This window comes from Anastrepha ludens, chromosome 2, assembly GCF_028408465.1.
Source record: "Anastrepha ludens isolate Willacy chromosome 2, idAnaLude1.1, whole genome shotgun sequence".
NCBI lineage: Eukaryota > Metazoa > Arthropoda > Insecta > Diptera > Tephritidae > Anastrepha > Anastrepha ludens.
Genome location: NC_071498.1, coordinates 90,180,256 through 90,202,871, shown reverse-complemented (window position 1 = coordinate 90,202,871; position 22,616 = coordinate 90,180,256). Strand labels below are relative to the sequence as shown.

Sequence of the window (22,616 nt, the reverse complement as noted above, 5' to 3'; positions counted from 1 at the left end):
ACCGATTTGCTTGAAATTTGTCATGAATATTCCTTAAATATATCTCTATCGTATGAAGCTCGAAAAACTGGAAATTTCTATTTTTTAATATGTGTAAACAATTCGAGAAAGCTTAAAAATAAGAGAAAAATCGACCTCAATTTTTTGAGTAGCCGCCATTTTATGGAAAATTTTTTTTTTCCGTTTTTTCTGGTTCATGCGATAATGACATTCATATTAATTAAGAAATTGTATTTTTTTTTTTTTTTCAGATGACCACAAGGGTAGAAATCGTGACGACGGGGACACTGCCTTTTTTTTCCCCCCTTGTGCGCGACTTTTTGGCCAAAAACAACACACTAATGATGCCACAGCCACCATATTCCGCAGATCAGGCCCCCTGTGACTTTTTTTTGTTCCCGAAACTGAAGAGGCCCATGAAAGGACGACGCTACGCTATTATTGACGAGATAAAGACGACATCGAAGGAGGAGCTGAACAAGATAAAAAAATGATTTTTTGAAGTGCTTCAAAGATGGGAAAAAATGTTGGCACAAGTGCATAATATCTCATGGGAATTACTTTGAAATAATGTAAATAAATAGTTTTTGAAAAAACACAAATTTCGCGATACTTTTTGAACACATCTCGTATATGTATTGCTTCGTATGGAGCCATTTTGAAGGTGACAAAATAAATTGTGATGATTAAACAAATTATTTTGCGGTTTATTGAACAATTCCCGGTACTTTTTTGACAGAATGTACTTACTAATGTTTTTTTTTTTTGTTTAAATTTTGTGCATTTAAGCGTTGTACCTTCCTTTATGGTGGAAAATACACCCAAAATGATATAAACGCAAATCACGAGGCGTTCGTTAAGCCAATAAGTTTTTACTATAACTTTTACTGTTTCAAAAAGTTAGTACTAAACCAGCAAGTGGAGTAGTTGACTGTGAAACCAATAAGCATTCTCATACCACCATTCCTTTTCTTAAGGCTGCAATTAATGCCGTTATGGTCAATATGAATAAGACGCATTTGATTCGATCATGCATTCGTTTCAGAACTCGGATTGAAGAGGTTATTAGAGCTAATGGTGATTATATTGAATGATTTTATAGATAAATACATAATAAATTAATGTTGTGTAAAAAATTTGAGAAGTTTCATTAAATTTTATTCAAAATAAAAGCTAAGTAATTCTACTCTCAAGTTATCCTTAAACACCGTACGCACGCTATAATGAACGAAATGCTACCCGACTAATTCATAACGGATTAAATCGAAAAAGAGTCAGAGAGAAACTTACAAGAGAGCTGATAATATTAAACAAATTAAGCCAATTTGCGAAATGAATTTCATTTCAAATGGGTTTAAGCACCAAAAAGTAACAGAAGCAACAACACATACCGAGTATGTCAACTTAGACGTTGTACGCTCGAAACAATTTGAGTAGTGATCAAGCGAGCGTCGGCGGTGTATCGCCCGTCAGCTATTACCATTGGCAAAGCGACTAGTTTACCAAAATGCGTAAACATACATAGGTATGTTTGTATGTACCTGCGGGTGAATTCAAAAATATTTATAATAGAGTGCGCTTGGCTGTAGTGTGTTTCTTTTTTTGTTGACTTTGATGTTGGCGTGCATTCAGACTGCCGCAGAGGCGCGCGGCGATTACACCAGTAAGTAACACTATGTAACAAGATTTTTGTTCATGGGTTGTAATTGTTATTTCCTAGTCAGTTAGGTCCCAAAAGTATAGAAAACAGCTATTGTCCCTAGATAACTTTGCTTTTGTGACCATGGCAGCGCTTTTTTGAAAAATACGTTATCGCCTATACTTATATATTGTATGTACTTGTTCAATAAAGCATACCAATTAAAGAATGCATTTGAAAACTATTTTACAAACATTGGTTAAACCCTAGATGCAGTACACACTACATTAGAGATTTGTTGTGGTTTATTGAGAGTTGTTTCTTATTTTATTACAGATAATTTCGTTCAAACGAGGCTGCAAGTATCCTGCAGATGCATTTTGTTATGTCTGCAGATATTTTATCAAAACAAGAGCGAAAAAGTACTCCTGGGAAACATGTTTTGAAATGTGCGAAGCTTACAATGCTTATTTCGGCATGCCTGTGGGTGATCAAGACAAATCCTGGGCACCTCATTTCGCCTGTGAAAACTGCAAAAGGACTTTGGAAGGTAAGACATTTTAAAACTATATTGCTTTGTTATGGGTAAAATAAATGTTTCTATTCACTTTTTTATTAGACGGTACTTTTCTTTTCTAATTTTTTTTTTGCAGGATGGTACAGAGGGGAAAAGAGAGTTATGAAGTTTGTTGTGCCAAGAGTTTGGAGAGAACCCACTGACCATTCAAGCAACTGCTTTTTCTGCATAGTGGACCCTTCCAAACGTCGGACTGGCAAAAAAGCAAGTCCAATCATGTATCCTGACATTCCTTCATCCATGGCTCCAGTTCCACACAGCTCTGGCCTCTCCGTTCCTACTCCTCCAGAGAAAGAGCAGGTGTCTTCCTGTGAGAGCCCTGATTCCAAGAGTGAGGAAGACAATGAAGGTGAAGGATTCAATTTACTAGCTGATAACAGAAACGCATGCTATCCCAACCAAAAGGACATGAATGATTTGATCAGAGATCTTGGTCTCACCAAGTCCAATGCTGAACTTTTGACGTCCAGACTGATGCAGTGGAATTTGCTGGATCCTAGTGTTAAAGTCTCATGTCAGAGGAAGCGTCACGAACTATTTTCCAACTTCTTCATCAGCGAAGATGGGCTCTGCTTCTGCCAAACCACCCACTTCTGATTTACTTTTATGTTTTTGGTTTTCTGAAGTTTTAATAAAATCTAGTTTTGATTTATATGTGCTGTTCTGTATGATTTTCTCTGTAGTAAAATACTCAAACACGTTTTTCTCATAATTTTAGCATATTTTAATGAATCTCATTGTCCTGGTGACAAAAGCAAAGTTTCCGAGGAATATTAGGTGGTTTCCATACTTTTAAGACATAACAGACGAGGAAATAACAATTACACCCCAAGGACTGAGAAATTTTCTATTTTTGTTACATAGTGTAATCAGTACACCATATATGGCTCACACAGTCATTGGTATTATGATTTGTTTACGTTTTCGATACAATTTTTTTATTTCTTCATGCACATTTACCTTTTAAGTTTTCCTTTTCGGTAAGGGGTTTTAAGGTTTGGCACACGATTGTAGGCTTAAGCAAAAACTACATTCACTCAAGAGAGTCAAAGCTAAAGCAATCCCATAAAGCTATTTTTACTCGTAAACTAATTTCGGGCCAACCAAATACAAATGTACACTTATATTATGTATCTAAGTATAAATCCATGTGGGTATGTAAACGTGTGTGCGTGTAGTGCATGTAGTATACGAGGTGTGATTGTTAAATAACTATACTAAGTGATGCGGTAAACGTCAGCGCCAGCTGTTAAGCGAGAAACCTTGTCCTTGCAATGCAGTATCTATCGCTCGTTTACAGAATATTCGATCGCATTGAAGTTTCTAGTTTTTAAGTGCAAGTGTGAATCAAAATTAAAAGCAATGGATTTTTTTTATTTTTTTTTTTTTATTTATCCATATATTTCTCTTTCTCCTCTTTCTGGTTTTCTGAAGATCCAACTATTAGTAAATACCAGGTGGCGCAAAGGCAACCTTGCGATGTTTTTTGGCTGTAATTTAAAAAAAAAAAAAGAAAAACTTTGATTCTTCTTGTGGGTTATTTTTATTTGGTCTTTTAATTTTTTCTACATCAAGTCCAGAATATGATGTCATGTAAATGGCCGCCGCCACAGTTGATTGCCATTTGAGCCCTTTTTATGGCATTTTCCATCACTTTGGCTAAAACTTCCGGCGATAGGTCCTCACATTCTTGACGGATATTGTCTTTAAGAGCTGCAAGAGTCTTAGGCTTGTTGACATAAGCCCGCCACTTCAAAAAGCCCCACAAAAAGAAGTCTGGAGCGGTCAAATCATGCGATCTTGCTGGCCAGTGCAAATCGCCAAAACGGGAGATTAGGCGCCCGGGAAATACATCCTTCAGCATATCGGTTATGGCACGTGCAGTGTGTGCCGTTACACCGTCCTGTTGGAACCACATGTTTTCCAATCCCAATTCATAAAGTTGCGGCAAAAAGAACTCGCTGATCATTGCTCTGTAGCGCTCACCATTCACAGTAACCGTTTGACCCGCGACGTCTTCGAAGAAAAAAGGTCCGAAGACTCCTCCAGCGAAAACAGCACACCATACAGTGACTTTGAGCGGGTGCAATGGCTCGTCGTGGGTTACACGCGGATTTTCAGGAAATGGAATTTTCAGGAAATGGGCCTCATCACTCATGATTATTTTTGATGAAAAATCATCTTCCTCTTGGTGGTGATTAAGGATGGCTTGAGCGTATGTTAGACGCGATTGGCGGTCAGCAGCTAACAGCTGATGTACCGTCTGGACTTTGTACGGAAACATCTTCAAATCTTGTACCAAAATTCGCTGTAAAGAATTTGCGTGGCACGTCGTTTGGTCGATGTCGACGGCGCTTCCATGACATCCTCAGCTACAGCAGCAATATTCTCTGCGGAACGGCTACTCCGGGGTCTGCCACGCCTGGCAGCATCTCGTGTTGTGCCAGTCTCTTCGAGGCGAGCGGCTAAACGTCGCAGTGTTTCACCAGTAGGCGTTGGACGGCGAGGAAATCTGCGACGAAATTCACGTTGTGCCAAAGTCACCGACCGAGGTTTCTAGCCAAGTATCACATCTCAGTGTGAGACCCTCGCCATTTCTTGCGTCGTGCAATTTTTATCTATATATGTATTTCTGAGATCCAAATCTGCTTTGACAGAAAAAAAATCACCTTTGAAATTATGAATGAGAGGAGAGGGTTTGTATAATATATTGTAGTTTATAATGCATGAAATCAAAATACAATGTTTTACTGCGTCAGCTCTGTTAGTTAATAGTCACACCTCGTATGTAAAATGAATATTTGGAACTTTAATAAAGTCGCGCCCGCAGATTTATTTGGCCGAATGTTTTGCATTTTATGCGATAGTGATTTTAGCTTAATCGCTCACTAGTAACAGTCGCAGTTGTAAATCGTTGGTGATCCAGTACGGTGTAACGTCGCGACGTTCATGTTTTCTCATATTTTGCCTTATATTTTTTACGCAATTTTATTTGTTGCTTTCCCGCTTGTTTGTTGGATTCGACGTTAATTTGCAACTGTAGTCATCTCACATTTATTTATGTTGATAGCACGCTTGCGCTAAATCGCCGCATTTCGTCGCTGAACGTCAACGTCATTCGCTAGCATTACTGAAATCGCATATCGTTTATTAAAAAAAATGTAAATAAATAAATGGCACAACGTCCTCTTTGCATGCCGATTTTATGAAAACCACTACTGTAGAATATAAGTCTACATTGATGCGCATAAAGTGCAAATTGATTGCCAAAACTAATATTTTCAGTATTTCCAAACGAATATACCTATTCAATATAGAAAATTCAAGTTGTGTGATATAATGCCAATAATGTTAACTGAAAGTGAGAATTTTTATAAATTTTGGCGTTTATGCTGCTTGTTAGTCGCCTACAGTGTCATGTGTCAAGGCTTAAGTGCACAAATCAAGTCCAGATACAAGCCTATGGGAGTGGATTTGTTCGACCATGAATTCATGAGTGCTCCAGGTAAATTTTTTAATTTCAATTATACGAATGTTAACCTCAGACTCCAAAAATAACTTTTATTATGTTTATGAAGTGCGACCATTACTATAAGAAAATTACACAGTAAAATACAAGCAAATTATTTTAAGAGCCAAATTTGTTTATCGACCTTCAAAATAATCTCACTTTAACCCGGAATGAAACTTCCAAAGCTGCCCTCATGATTGGTAATCTTCTTAACCCGTTCAACACCGCGTACCCAAATTTCTTAACCCTCTAACGCATGCAATTTTGTTTGGACTCACAAAACTCTACCAAACCAATTTCACGTTTCTGAACTCGAATCTGCTGGTATTTTTTAATATTCTATTCATTTGCCTAATGCAGGTAAAATGTGTAAAGTCCGCCTAAAGGCGGATCCTTGCACTTGTGCTTCGACAATACTAGACTATTATTTATTTATTATTATTGCAATAAATTACTATTTAGGATTTATTTTAAAAGTTTATTTCTTCTTTGAAAAAGTGTATCTCTTGCTTGTGAAAATACATAAATTAACTCAAGATTTTAAACAAAAAGTGTGGGTTTCTTATTTACAACCAAAATACTTACACATTTTTCCCATTAATTTTTCGATTTTCAATTCGCGGGAATGGCTCATTTTTACAGCTTTTATAGCTGAATCGAAACATATCTAAATAATAAGAAGATTAAATATTAAATCATTCTAGCGTTGAAATGTGAAAATATTCCAATAAAGGTTCTAACATACCTACACATACTTACCTGCATGGGTCTGCTTTAGTACCGGTCTGATTAAATCTCACTTATTAACGGTCGATTATTACTTTAAGTAACGCAATTTGAAATGGCTTGACATGTTTTTTCAAGTAACTTTTTTAATAAGAAATTGGGTTGATTTTTGAGCAACTTCAAACTTACTAAAATTGATTGGCATACTCATAGTCTCTGCATAAAATTAAAATTTTGATGATCTTTTTTTGAAAGGTACTCAATTTTTCTGAATTTTGTACAAAGTTTGGAACGATTTTGATATGCAATTAACTATATTTTTATTAAAGTTTACCAAAAACGAATTTGATGAGAAATATTGTGAATATTGCAAAGCGATGAAGTGATTTAATTTTGTGAGTACAAGAATATTTAAATTTACTGCCTTTCGTTCATGTCTTATTTTTCAAAAATGTTAAACGCTTTAAAGATATTTACAAAGCTTACAAACACTTTATTCAAGTTCAAATTTTTTGTTTTATATAGTAAGAAATCTATATATATAAAAAGAAGTTACATTTCCTTGGTAATCTTATAACTCAAGAACGGGCTCACCTATCCAAACCAAATTTTTAGGCTTTGTTTGGACTATTCAGTAGATGGTTTGTGTTTTGAAATTTTAAGAATCGGATACCAGGGTCTCGAGAAATAGGCCAAAACGTGAACCCGGGTAACCCTAGGATGTGTTTGTACAATATGGGTAGCAAATGGAAGCTGCTGATGATTCTATGGTATAGAGTATTTTTGATGTCGCTCCGTGACTGAGGTCTCGAGATATCGGCCAAAATGTGGACCCCGATAACTTAAGGATGTGTTCGTACAATATGGGTAGCAAATGGGAGCTGTTGATGATTGCTATAGTATAGAGTATTTTTAATGCCCCTCCGTAACTAGGGTCTCGAGATATAGACCAAAACGTGGACCTGGATAACCCTAGGATGTGTTTGAACCACATGAGTATCCATTGTAAGTTGTTGATAAATGCTAATGAAAGAGGACTTTTCTTTTCTCTGGGTAACTAAGGACTCCAGATATAGACCAATTGGGAACTCGCCTTTAGGTTAAGAGATTGCATTCTTATGTACTACAACCAGTTAAAATGTTTTTAAAAATTCAGATCCGTTATCTACATATATTTCTCGAACTTTACGGATTCAAGGTCAAATATACCATAGAGCTGGGTCTTTGCTACCATTCCCAGATGGTGACCATCAATTTTTGCAAATATATTTTATTGGTGATGAGAATCGTGAATTAGATCAGCGCTGTGCAATTTCGACGAATACGAAAAGATCAATCGTGAATGAATTGCAAACAATGTTCCATCAACACAATGAATTGGTGAAATTGTTCAAAGTGGCACTCGATCTGATGCCCACCGTTGGCCACAAAATCATAATAAAAGCCGATAAAACACAAATTGGGAGCACGCCAGACGATTCAATGTACCAACGATTGATGAAGTAGCTATTGTTGTGGTTGGTGAACAGTTTCAGCCACGAGATATTGTTTTGTATCGTAGAAATGAGCAACAACGTATTTCAGAACTCAATCGCTGTTATGATGCATTGCAATACCCCATTTTGTTTTAGAGAGGGGACGATGGCTATCATATCAACATACCAATGAGAAATCCAACAACTGGTACATACACATTTTATTTTTGTTTAAATATGATTTTTAAATAATTTTCATACGCTAATTAATTTTTGCATCGCAGGTCAAAAATCAACGAAAACCGTCAGTGCGATGAATTTTTATTCGTATCGATTAATGATTCGCCCTCAAGAAAACAATTTTATTTTGCGATGCAATCAACTTTCGCATAAATTTTTTATCGAATTGCAAGTGATTTTGGACGCAAATATAATAAAAAATTGAATGCTCCAGGAGGAACTGGAAAAGCATTTTTAACTTTATTTATTTTAGCATAATTTATTTAGCGTAAAAAATTGAAATGGAAATTAAAGAATCAAAGTTTAATTACAAGTTTTTATCGGCTCTTTCACCTTACCTGTATATATGTAGGTGACCACCACAATCAAATTTTAAAAAAGTACAGAAAAGGTTATTGTGACATCTTTAGAAACTATGTTGAATGAAAAAAATCAACTAATTCAACTGTTTAAACATTTTACGAGTTCTATAAAGAAAACTTAATATGAAAAATTTCTTGCGATATAAAAAAACATTTTATGTATGGTGGTGCGAAGCCCACTGGGAAATGCTAGTATAATATAAATAATATATAAACATATGAAAATGATTTTTCCCCGGAACATCGACAAAAGTTTTAAGAATGGATGAAAAAGATTCTGCAGTAGACATAAAAGTTCGTATTGAGAATAAACATATTCTTTTTCGCATTGACCATATTTAAGCAAAGTAAAAAAAAGGGGCAAGTAAACTCCAATTCTGTTTATATCATTAGATACAATGTGGATTTTCGAACTCAGCAACTTATTTTACTTAAGAATTGGATGATCTCAATAAAAATCTTTAAGTCATTTTAACCGGTGTAATTGACAGCATTACTGAGGCATTTCTATGGAATTCGACTGCTTCTACTGAATGATTTAAATGAAGTACACAAAAGCTTTAAATAACAAGCATTTTTGACAATACCAAGGTTGGCTTTGAGGGTAACCGATTTTCGGGGTAAAAGTGATACCGTTGGAAAGCTGCAGTCCCCCGTTTACTTGCACAACCACAAAGACTTTATGTTATTCAAAACTCTTAGCGTCAAATAAGAAAATATGTTTATAAAATAGCTTTAATTTGTATTCCGCTAACTAGCGAAAATTGTTTACAGCAGTACCACATTTATCCCCAAAATCGGTCACCTACATTTCAAAATTTCCCTAAATTTTATTTGGGATAGACGGACGGATTCTTGAGTTACCGTAACATGGGAAGTGGACGTGGTTGTTCACCGATTTCGCCCATTTTTAATGCCAACCTATTCCCCTTGGGAAAGGATAAGGCAGTTAGTAGTTTGTACAAACCTGTTTGCCGATCCAATGTGACTTAAGCACATCTCGCAATCATACGCACTGTACACTAATATAACACTTTGCACCATAATTGCACATTTCCACTTATTTTCACTAATAACTGCTAACTATTTTTTACTAAGAGTTAATTGCATACAACTTTTTAACAAATAGCACTGGTTTACAGCCAAAATGCACCAGAGACGCCGTTATGAAATTCCTAAAATCACCGTCTGATTCCGAAAATCAGGGTTATTTTTTATTCTATGGTAACGTTTTAGAGATATTTACGAATTACCGTTATTTCAAAAAAAAAAATTGGGCCCACTTAATCATATATATCTCGAAAACGAATTGAGCGATTCCAAAACCGTTTAAAGCTTTTGAAAAATAATAATATTTGCTATAAACTGTGTGTAAAACACTTTTTGCTAGGCCCTGCAGATTCAAAGATAACGAACGATTTTTTAAATTTTTTTTGTAAAGATATAAAAAAATTTGTACGTTGAGAGAAAGGGTCTCGAAAACTTTTTATTTTTTCGTATATTTTTTGTTTTCACTCTAAGCTCTGTTTTATTACAAAAAAAATAAACTTTGATTAAACAAAATCGATGAACTAATACAAAAGTTACAAGCATTCAAGTAAATATACCCATTTAATACTTAAGTACCCTACTGGTAATATGTGTTAGTGTTCGCATATCAGTTTGTTGCAGGTAGATTTTGGAAGGGTTATTAGATACAAAAAATTGTTAGTGTCGTTATCTCAAACACAGATACATTTCAAGCAAGATCATATGTTTAAGGCAGGTAGTGTTTTCTATGTATAATATAACTAGGGAACCTTTTTGTATAGGTAGGCTTGCATTTTTAGTTGATCTATGTAAGTATAAATAATAGTACATGTGCCTCGTTCCTTCATAATTTCTGCAAGGATCGCCGGATACTGTTCACTTTATAATTGCAGTTTATAATCCGTCATTTACTTAAAAATATAATATGAATAAAAAGGCGCGAGAGTTTAAGTGTAAAAATGATCCAGATATGTTCTGTTTCATCTGCGGGAAATTTATCGTTAAAAGGATGTGACGTGTGTTTTCAAATCCTTTTAAATTTGCATACCATAAGTGTTATGGAATTGAGCCTAGAAACAATGAAAAACCATGGACACCGAATACTGTGTGCACCACATGTCGAGTCAAATTGATATTTTCGGAAACCGGAACCAAAAGGTACATCGTAAAAATTAGGAGTTTGCTCTCTTTTAATGCATATCTGACTAATTTCTTAAACTATCTATTTAGGCGACATATGAAATTTATTACACCAATGAAGTGGAGGGAACCAACTTGCCATTCAACGGACTGCTATATTTGTACTACAAAAGTATTTGGGGTTGGAAAGTCAAGAAAAGTAACCTGTGCCAGCGTATCTACAGTGTCATTACCAGAACTAAATTCAACGGAAGCTACATTGCCAGAATCAAATTTAACTTTAGTTCCGGCTCCAGTTTCATTGTCAACAGCAGTATCTGATTACGCGGCATCATGTTGTACTGAATTGCAAACGGAAAACGAAAGAAACCCTTTGTCACACGCACAACTCAATGATTGGATAAGGGATTTGGAATTATCAAAAGAAAAGGCCGAACTACACGCCTCTCGTATGCAACAATTTAAATTTGTTTCATCCGATGTTAAGGTAACATATTATAGGACTCGTCACGAACAATTCTCCCAGTACTATACGAAGAAGGACAGTGTTTGTTATTGCAAAAACATTGCTGGTCTATTTAAACAGTTTGGTGAACCATATGATTCAAAAGAGTGGCGATTGTTCATAGACGGCAATCTTTCCACAGATTTCAGAAGCAAAAATAAAGGAAGGGATTTTTGTGGGGCCGCAAATAAGGAAAATAATGGCCAATACCCATTTCAAAGAACTATTGTCACCAGTGGAGGCAGCGGCGTGGGACTCTTTTGAAAAGGTCGTTACTTCTTTTTTAGGCAAATACAAAAGTCCTAACTTCGAGCTGATAGTGAACGATTTAATCAAAAACTATGAGGAAATGGGTAAAAAACACATATAAGACCATTTTCCCAGTTAACTTTAAAACTAAAAAAAAAAATTTCAAAACAAATTTTTAAATTTACATGAGAATATATAGCCCTTAATCTGAATTTATTGCCCTGCTCCGAACAAACAAGAACGACCAAAATTTGTTCTGATTTGGAAGATTAATCCAGCCTAAGAAAATTATATGCTAATGTGTCACTTATGTACTTATCTAATTCCCTTTTTAATTTTCTTTCAGGAGTAAATATGTCTTTAAAAATTCATTTTCTGCACTCCCATTTAAATTTTTTCCCGCAAAATCTTGGCGACTAAAGTGACGAGCATGGCGAAAGGTTTCACCAGCAAATGAAAATGATTGAAAGCCGGTATCAAGGATTGGGGGATGTCGCTATGATGGGTGACTACTGTTGGTTTCTCATAAGAGAAACCGATTCTTATATAAATAAGCGTCAAAACAAGACACATAACTTTTTCAATTATAAAATAAGATCATAGAGTTAAGACAAAATCATATGTACATACATATGCTATTATTTGTAGGGTACTTAAGTTTTTTTATATGGATATATTTACTTGAATGCTTGTAACTTTTGTATTAGTTCATCGATTTTGTTTAATCAAAGTTTATTTTCTTGTAATAAAACAGAGCTTAGAGTGAAAACAAAAAATATACGAAAAAATAAAAAGTTTTCGAGATCCTTTCTCTCAAAGTACAAATTTTTTTATATTTTTACAAAAAAAATTTAAAAAATCCGATATGATAGTTCGTTATCTTTGAATCTGCAGGGCCTAGTAAAAAGGGTTTTACACACAGTTTATAGCAAATTGTATTACCTTTTAAAAGCTTTAAACGGTTTTGGAATCGCTCAATTCGTTTTCGAGATATATATGATTAAGTAGGCCCAATTTTTTTTTTTTTTTTGAAATAACGGTAATTCGTAAATATCTCAAAAACGTTGCCATAGAATAAAAAATAACCTTGATTTTCGAAATCAGACGGTGATTTTACATAGGAATTTCATAACGGCGTCTCTGGTGCAGAAAAAAAGTTGAAATTTGTGATCCAGTGTAGTCAATTGATTCTGCAGAGTAAAGTGTAAAACTAACTGTCAAAGCGTTTAAATGAGCGCGGAACTGTGAATTGGTCGTTTTCCTGTGCCATTCACACCGTACCAACGAACTATCGCGTATTAGCAAAGTACTTCCGTTCGTGGTAGCAATTGAGAGTAGCCAAAAATTTGTTCGCGAACATTCTTTCCGTTTTTCGTTGGTTTAGGAGTGAAACACGTTGACTTGTGTCAAATACTGAGAATTTGATCAAAATAAATTAAAAATATTCTTTATGTACATTATTTTTACTGAAATGATTTTTTCATAAATGATTACAAATAAATGGTTATAAGGTCTTTATTTTTAAATGTATCTACATACATATATAAATATGTTTATAACGTGAATCGGATAGAGCATTATTTTGTTTATGTGGGTAATTTATCTAAATATATGTATTCAAATAAATTGTATATGCATTTCCCTTTAGGTTTTTAATCGCTTACTCGCTTATTTTTTGCTATTTTCTACGCAGTTTTGACTTTATCTCTTTCCGAGCGCATTTATTTTCGAATATTATTAATAAAAACCCCTTAAATCTATTTTTATAATGTCTACAGACTCATTGAGCTCTAACATAGAGGACTGGGACGATAGTGAAACTGAGATTGATGATCCTGAAACAGTGCCACGCCTCTATCAAGGCGACATTGCCATTGATCCTTATACTTACATATCACTTAGGCTTGGCGTTAATCCCATGAAACATCCGAAACGTGTGTGGCCTAACGCCACTATTCCTTTCGAAATTAGCCACTTATACACAAACAATGAACGTATGGCCATACAACGCGCCCTAAACACATTCAATTCCTTAACTTGTATTAATTTTATACCCTTTGACGGCGAGGAGGAAGATTACGTATTAATTACACCGCCAGTAGATGATGCACCGCCCGGTTGCTGGTCGTTTGTAGGAAAGCGCGGTGGAGAACAAATAGTATCATTGCAGCAACCTGATGAGAATAGCGCACACTGTTTCAGCAGCGAGGGACGCATTATGCATGAACTTATGCATGCGATTGGCATCTATCACGAACAGTCACGAGCGGATAGAGATAATTTTGTTAAAATTCATTGGGAAAATATTGTTCCAAAATATCGGAAAAATTTTAAACTGATTTCTAAAAAGAAAGGCAAACAGACGTTCGATTACGATTACAATTCTGTAATGCATTACGGCGAATTCTACTTTAGCAAAAAGAAAGGGGAGAAGCCGACTATGACACCATTGCAACCGGGTGTACGTATAGGTCAACGGAAAACCATTAGCAAAACGGACTGTCTAAAAATAAACGATTTATATGGTTGTTTAAATGGTAGGCATGCCCGAATGTACAAAAGTTTCTGCAATCTATTGGGACTTTAAATATAAGCTTATGGTTATTTAATTACTTTTTAATATTTATGTACACAGTAAAAATAAAATATTGTTATTCACTAATTTTAAGAACTTAAATCATATTGATTTACCAGATGCTAATATAAATAGATGAATAATTGGAATAAAACGATAAACGAAAACAATTTTCCAATTATTTAGTTTAAAAAGTGATTTATCACTGGTTAGTAATTATTTCCCAGTTAACTGCTAACCAACACACAGCTGAAAGTTTTAGCAATGAAAATATTAAGAAATAAAATTTTGTTTACATCATTCAAATCATTTAGATCGAATTTATTGAAAAAGTAGATAGCATAACACTGCAAAGGCAACCCTAATATTTCATTTCTTTGAATTTGCTTATTTTCCTTTTGAATATGTACTTAGAGTTAGTCGTTGAGTCGTTTATAAAAAAGCTTTGCAGTAACACGTTGATTTTTTTCGGCTCTGTTACCCTTCTTTATATGCCTGTAAAATAAGTTTGACTACTTCAACCAGCATGATTAATAAAGTATTGCAGGACATGCGAAACTGCATCCGTAGCATAACATGATGTGTAAATAGTCTTTCAACAAGTATGATAGGTTACAATATTTGGCCGCCTGAAAGAAAATTGTGAGCTAGCCTGCGGTGGGTATGATCATAAAAAACTCTGAACTACTGTAGAATATGTCTTCATTTGTAAAACTTATAATACGTTGACATATAAGTAGATGATCTACTTTTTGAAGTGAAACTTCTTTAGGCGCGTCGGGGGCCCCAAGGCAGATTGAAAATAGGCGAGTGAAACGGTAAGTTCGGAGCGTTACCGAAATCCGTCAAATGGGCGGGGCCAAGGAGCAGCTGCTCCTTCTCACTCTCGCCTATTCGCTCTCTGTGTCGCTCTCTCGCATCGCAAGCGCTGAACGATGTGAGGGAGCCACCGAGACACGCCGTCTCTCCCCTTCTCTCTCGAATGCCTTTCTTTCTCTCCCGTTTGCTCTATAGCAAACTACCCACGCGTTGCTTCAGCCGTTCAGTAAGTGTGAAGCGAGGTTAGGATATTGCGTTGACCTGACAGACCCTAGTTTTTTTGTGCTTAACTCCCAATCCGTAATTAAAAAGCGAGATTTCCCATACAAAATCTCTCTCCCAAAATCTGAGATTATAAAATAATACTAAATAAAACCATACTGTTTAAAATACAACCCTGTGTTTTCTGTGTAATAAATCATTGTTTTTACGTGTGTAAAGTTAGCTATACACGAGCAGACGGTCTGTAGTACCTGCCAAAGTTGTACAGACCATCGTACTGTGGATAGGTGAGTGTGCAGACCAAAATGTTGGTCTGCACTCAAGTCTGCAGAAAATTGAATCGATTAAATTTTTCTGCTCGTTGTTGCTACATGTGGGCATGTGTATAGGGCTTAATGCATACCAAAGCTCATGCTTGAGTGAACTTCAACGCAAAAGGTTGTGTGCGCAATGGCTATAATTGATAATCAAGCTTGGCGCGATTTCATTGAAGCCTTTAGGGGCGAAAAAATATTATGGGAAGTAAAAAACGAGAATTACAAAAACAAAGTGAAGCGTGATCAAAGTTGGCAGAAGCTGTTGGAAAATTATTCACAAGCCACAGTCGACATCGTCAAAAAACGAATTAATGGCATGCGGAATTGCTACAGGAGAGAACTATCTTCGAGACCAGGAACTTCAAGCAAGTGGACGCAGCACGTTAGACGAAAACGAAAATAAAAGCGATTTGAGTAATATTTAGCACCATATGTCTTTTATTAACGGTATTCATATTTTATTAACGGTATGTACATATACTATATATGTATGCGTGTATGTAGAATATTGTATTAATTTTTATATTGTACAATCTCATTTTGCCACGGAACTGATCCAACTGTGTTAAAATACTCTTTGTATTTATTGCGAACGGATTTCGCTGCGTTTTTAGAATTTCCTCCTTGAAGCGGTCTTAGGTTTGAAAGCCCACAATTATTAAGTGTTTCACTTGACCTCCCGTTTTCTGCGTTGACGCTATCATTTGTATATTGTGCTCCATTCTTCCATGTTAAGAAATTATGAATATAACATCAGGCCAAAACTATTGTAGACACCTTATTAGAGCTCAAGTTTATTCTGTTTGCTAGAACACGGAAGCGCCTGCATAAAATCCCAAACGGATTTTCAACTACGCGTCTAGCTCTCGATAACCTGTAATTAAAAATAATCTCATAGCGGCTTAGTTGGGTACGGGAAAGGGGTCTTATTCAATTCTCCATAAGGGGAAAAGCATCATCTCCAATAAAGACAAATGGTAGCTTCTCCTGACACATTGGAACGCTTGCAGCTTGGGGAATATGTAGTTCATTGTCATCATATTTTTGCTTAAACTTGCTTTGACCGAAGATTCCAGCGTCAGATCCTCTTCCGTTTGCACCAACTTCAACGGCAATGAACTCATACTTCGCATTAACAATTGCCATCATTACAATAGAGTACTAATATGAGCCCGTCCTAGGTGGTTTCATTATTTCTACATGTTTGCCATCGATCGCCCCAATGCAGTTGGGAAAGTTCCATAGTGTATTGAAATCATTGGCAATGCATTTCCAGTCGTTTTCAGTTTTTGGAAGCTGAAAAAAGAATACAGCTAATTTTAGTTTCATGTTTATTTACAGGCTGATTCTCAAAGTAATAGGAAGCGAAAGGGGTCTGAAAAAAACTCGGAGTTTTTTTCAAACGGCCATACAGCATCTGGATGAAACTAAAAATAGACGAACGGCACGAGATGATGCTGATGTATTTGCTGAATCTTGGGCAATTTGATTCAGGAAATTATCGCCAGAGCAACAAATATACCCAAAAAGAGGTATTGACGAGATCTTAGTACATGGACAGTTGGAAAATATCAATGTTAACTCTGTTAAAATAAATATTACGCAAAGACTTCCAAGGCCCTACACAATATCTCGCGCGTCGACTCAGTATATGTCATCATCGTCTGTTTCAGATCCTTTTACCACAGTTCTGACACAAGTACCACAAGTATTTCTATCAAAAAACACTATGCCACGAAATGAATGTTCACAGCCAGTGTTCGTGGAATCGCAACAGTACATTGAACCAAACAGCTCCGAAAATTCTGTTTCAGCACAGTCTTTTACCGAATTGTTTACAGACACCCAATATCAGTGAGCTCAGAGCTGGGCCGTAATAATAATTTCACTTCAAAAAAGTGAAGCTGCGCATGTCATAGAGAATGTGAAGATCCCGATACCCCAATCGTTGACGACGGAATTGTCGTTCCGTTACCCGACCATGACGAGGTGAGAATAGCAGTATCACGGCTAAAAAACAACAAAGCCGCGGGCGCCGACGGACTGCCGGCTGAGCTATTCAAACATGGCGGCGAGGAGCTGGTAAGGTGCATGCATCAGCTCCTATGCAAAATATGGTCGGATGAAAGCATGCCTGCCGATTGGAATTTAAGTGTGCTCTGCCCAATCCATAAGAAGGGCGATCCTGCAATTTGTGCCAATTACCGCGGGATTAGTCTTCTAAATATCGCCTATAAGGTTCTAGCGAGCGTATTGTGTGAAAGGCTGAAGCCCACCGTCAACCAACTGATTGGACCTTATCAGTGTGGCTTCAGACCTGGAAAGTCCACCATTGACCAAATATTCTCAATACGCCAAATCCTGGAAAAGACCCATGAAAGGAGAATCGACACACACCATCTTTTCGTCGACTTCAAAGCTGCATTCGACAGTACGGAAAGGAGTTACCTGTATGCCGCGATGTCTGAATTTGGTATCCCCGCAAAACTAATACGGCTATGTAAGATGACGTTGCTCAACACCAGCAGCGCCGTCAGAATTGGGAAGGACCTCTCCGAGCCGTTTGATACCAAACGAGGTTTCAGACAGGGTGACTCGCTGTCGTGTGACTTCTTTAACCTGATGTTGGAGAGCATCGTACGAGCCGCAGAACTTAATCGCTCAGGCACAATTTTTTATAAGAGCGTACAATTGCTGGCGTATGCCGATGATATTGACATCATCGGCCTTAACAACCGCGCTGTTAGTTCTGCCTTCTCCAAACTGGATAAAGAGGCAAAGCGAATGGGTTTGGTGGTGAACGAGGACAAAACGAAGTACCTCCTGTCTTCAAACAAACAGTCGGCGCACTCGCGTATCGGCACCCACGTCACTGTTGACAGTTATAATTTTGAGGTTGTAAAAGACTTCGTGTATTTAGGAACCAGCATTAACACCGATAACAATGTCAGCCTTGAAATCCAACGTAGAATCTCTCTTGCCAACAAGTGCTACTTTGGACTAAGTAGGCAATTGAGCAGTAAAGTCCTCTCTCGACGAACAAAACTAACACTCTACAAGACTCTCATCATGCCCGTCCTAACGTATGGCGCAGAAGCTTGGACGATGACAACATCCGATGAAGCGACGCTTGGAGTGTTCGAGAGAAAGATTCTGCGTAAGATTTTTGGACCTTTGCACGTTGGCAATGGCGAATATCGCAGACGATGGAACGATGAGCTGTATGAGCTTTACGACGACATAGACATAGCGCAGCGAATAAAGATCCAGCGGCTTCGTTGGCTGGGTCATGTCGTCCGAATGGATACAAACGCTCCGGCTTTGAAAGTATTCGATGCGGTACCAGCTGGTGGTAGCAGAGGAAGAGGAAGGCCTCCTCTGCGTTGGAAAGATCAGGTGGAGAAGGACTTGGCTTCACTTGGTGTGTCCAATTGGCGCCGGTTAGCACGAGAGAGAAACGACTGGCGCGCTTTGTTAATCTCGGCCAAAATCGCGTAAGCGGTTATCGCGCCAATTAAGAAGAAGAAGAAGAATCGTAATCGCAGGTGTAATCGCTTACACGCATTAAGGAGCTCTGAGTGAGCTCAAGTTTAACTTTTTGAATTAAATTTTTCTTTTTTTTATGAATTATAATATTGAACTTTTTTTAATAAATTACCTGAATATAATCTTTCAATGTCTTAATTATAGCTTCATAAGTTTCAATTACAATCCGACTTTGGCTATGTGGGGATATTGCTGTCAAAAATTTTAAGTCCTCGAAGCTTTCACCTGATGACAGAAATCTTAGAGTAGCTGAAAGCCGTTCATGGGGCGTAATCGCGTCTCTCATGAAGGTGTCCTTCTTTTTTATTAAAGGCTCTACCATTTTTAGAAGTTCTTGATAATTTTCATTATTCATCCGTACAAAATTTTTAAATTTTTTTTCAGATTTTGTTTCAAGTTTTTTAAGGAGTGGAACGTGTGAATATTTTGCTCGCTCTATATAAAAATGTTCACTCCAAAAAGCGTTGTTTACGTTTTTTCGCTCTTATTGTATTTTCATTTTCAACGCAAACAGAAATTGCCATTAGCGCGATTATTTCTTCGTTTTCCGATGACATGATGTTCACTCGGTCAGCGATCACTGCAACTGATGTCTGTACAACGTGTTGTAATAGTGTACAGATCTCAATAGGCGACGGGGTGTGCAGACCAAGTGTGCTCGTGTATAGCTAGCTTAAAGAAAAACGTCAAAGTAAAAACTAAATAAAATGTATGCCGGCAAAGAAAACAGGTTTGTAGACATAATTGTAATAAAATTGTGTTAGGTATTATTAATTTGCATTCATATAACAGAAAAAAGGGTATTTCCATAAACGCTTTGCTCCCCTATTAATTATGAAATGTAAAATCGAAATTCGAATGTGTATTGCTGCCACAATTTTTTGAGACATCAGTAAACGTCATTTACGGATTTCCTCCAACTGTTTATTATTAGCAGCCAATTGCGAAATTAAATTTACTAATCCTTCTCCTGCTAAATTAGCTATTGTTAATTATAATTATAGGCGGCCGCCGTAGCCGAATGGGTTGGTGCGTGATTACCATTCGGAATTCACCGAGAGGTCGTTAGTTCGAATCTCGGTGAAGGCAAAATTAATAAAAACATTTTTCTAATAGCGGTCGCCCCTCGGCAGGCAATGGCAAACCTCCGAGTGTATTTCTGCCATGAAAAAGCTCCTCATAAAAATATCTGCCGTTCGGAGTCGGCTTGAAACTGTAGATCCCTCCATTTGTGGAACAACATCAATACGCACACCACAAATAGGAGGAGGAGCTCGGCCAAACACCTAACAGAAGTGTACGCGCCAATTATTTATTTATTTTTTTTTAATTATAATTAAACAAACCAAAAGCACCAAATTATTTCATATTGTTTATGCTGCTACAACAACCAAAATATGCCACCAAAATAGTTTCTACGAAGAAAAACTTTCATAACAGTATTGGCAGCTGATTGTCAATTTTGCTGATAATCTGCCATATGTGAACGGGTAGATTAATTTTGTGGGTTTATTGGTAATTAATGCATATGTGAACGTGCTTTTAATCTGTTTGAATGAGATTGATAGGAAACACTTAATCAAGAATTTTTCTAAAAACCTAAAAATGAAGGCAGAAATTTTATGACTTAAATTTTGATGATTTCTATGATTTTACGATATAGTTTTTGGTCTGATTGAAAAGTCCGTTAGAAACATAATAAATTTTGCTTTAGTAATTATTTTAATATTTTTACAATTTTCCCTGTGTTCGTGATAAATGAAAATTGAGTTGTCAAACTTTGAAATGACAGTTGATGTCAGACAGTGGTAGAAAGAAATTCTGCCTCCACTTAACATTTCTGTTTTTGGCGAAACTTGTTTAACATAATCTATAGAAGGTATAATATGGGGTTTTTAGGCGCCTATGCGTCTGCGCTTGAAATTTGTATAAAGCAATTTTATATGCGCTAACAAATTGGTTGCGGATAAAATCAACTTTTTTGTCGACTATAGGCAGTTGCCAATGAACGGGTTTTTCAGTTTAAGCACAAATATATATGAGCGTGAGAAAATCATGATTGGTTATTATTATATAATACTAGCCGGACCACATGCATATCCTACGAAAAAACAAACCTAATTAGGGTTTAAACAAAATGAACAACAGTTTGATGGCAATTGTGTATATGCGCATGCGCGCCCCCTAATTGTCAGCAATGTAATCCGCCATTCACAATAGCATTGTAGAAATTTGCTTTTTCGTAAACTCATGATTGTTATATGCAGATGTATGATGTACATATGTAGAATATAGAACAGAAAGAGATTTCCCTCGCAAACCGTTATTGTATTTTTAGTGAATTTGACAGTTGAATTATGTCAGTAAAGGAAATAAACAATCCTTGGCATGCACATATGTGTATGTGTGAACAATTTTTATATACGGCTGTCCACTTACTGTCATTAATTCGTCATCTTATTTTTGTTTGTTTATTTTCTGTACAGACGTCACGGCCAATTCAGCGTCATTGGGCAATATAAAACCTACAGCCCTTTAGGTTTTCCAGAAACATGTGCATGTAAAATTTCATTTACCTCGCAGATTTTAAGAATTTTGTGTTTGCAAAAAATAAGAAAGCTGTGAAAATTACAGAAACCTCCTGCTAGCACGAAAATCTACGGGCCTTATTCTATATCTCTATTTTTTAAAAATCTTACTTTTAATTAGAAAGTAAGATGTTTGAGTTCACTTGTCATGACTCATATTTGGTGCAATAGCCACGAAAGCAAAAATTATAAAATGACTAGTGCTAGCAATAAATTAACTGTTGTTTAATTGTTACCGAATTACCATTGTCTTTACTTTTTCATATGGACCTCACTTCAAGACATAACTCTGTACCAAAATTGAAAATACGGTTTGCTTAGCGTTAACATCACACTATTGGGATATGAAAATGTGACAAATGACATATCTTTGACGTTTGACATGTCAATTAAGAATGGCTGTTAGTTTGAAATAATAATAAATGCTTAAACAATTTTATTTTAGTTCTGACAAGAAGTTATATATTACAAAGAACTTATTTCTCGCATCGACTACATAACCCCACACCTTGTGGGTATTTCATGGCATAATTTTTCATTCGAAACGAAAGAACACATTTTATGAAATGAACAATTAAGAAAAGGCCAATAGAACAATCTATTCGCGGCCTTTTTGAGCGAACCATATTAAATGTGTTAATGGAATAAGAAAAAAAATACTTATTTTTTTTAAATTTCGCCCCAAAGTGCATTATATTGTACCATATTATTTCATTCTCCATTTGCATTATATTGCCACTTGCCGATTGTCGCGACAGGAGTTAACATAACTGGCTGTCTTCACCTGCTTGAAAATCTCGAAGTAAGCTAGAGAAATCGCACTTCCTTCTTTTAGTCGTCCGCACTTGCGACATCTGACATCTCGTTTAGTTAATAAAGTAATCAAGTGCTTGAGGCCAGCAAACGCAATAAATGCGATCATTTGATCTAACATCGGCACCTTGTATAAAGCATGGAAAAAATCTATGTTAAAATAGAAATTACAAGTGGAGACCGGGCATTTTCAATTCTAAAACATATTCGTCTAATCGAATTTCTCGCCGTCACTATTTTAAATTCAACTATCATATCGTAATTTAACTCAATTTTCATTTTA

At 36.2% G+C, this 22,616-nt stretch overlaps 2 protein-coding genes across 6 annotated transcripts in view; both read left to right on the top strand.

Annotated features, from left to right (window-relative positions):
• Positions 1 to 14,560, top strand: part of LOC128854733 (hatching enzyme 1.2) — a 32,505-nt gene extending 17,945 nt beyond the window's left edge. Inside the window, exons 2-3 of one of the 4 annotated variants that reach the window (XM_054089058.1) lie at positions 1,976 to 2,189; positions 2,293 to 2,870. In XM_054089058.1, the coding sequence (XP_053945033.1) occupies positions 1,976 to 2,189; positions 2,293 to 2,813 (735 nt within the window). In that variant the 3' untranslated portion in view covers positions 2,814 to 2,870. The other 3 variants (XM_054089056.1, XR_008453642.1, XM_054089057.1) reach the window with 3 other exon arrangements.
• LOC128854730 (ATP-dependent RNA helicase p62) overlaps positions 1 to 22,616 on the top strand; it is a 50,667-nt gene that overhangs the window by 18,494 nt on the left and 9,557 nt on the right. The window lies entirely within an intron of this gene.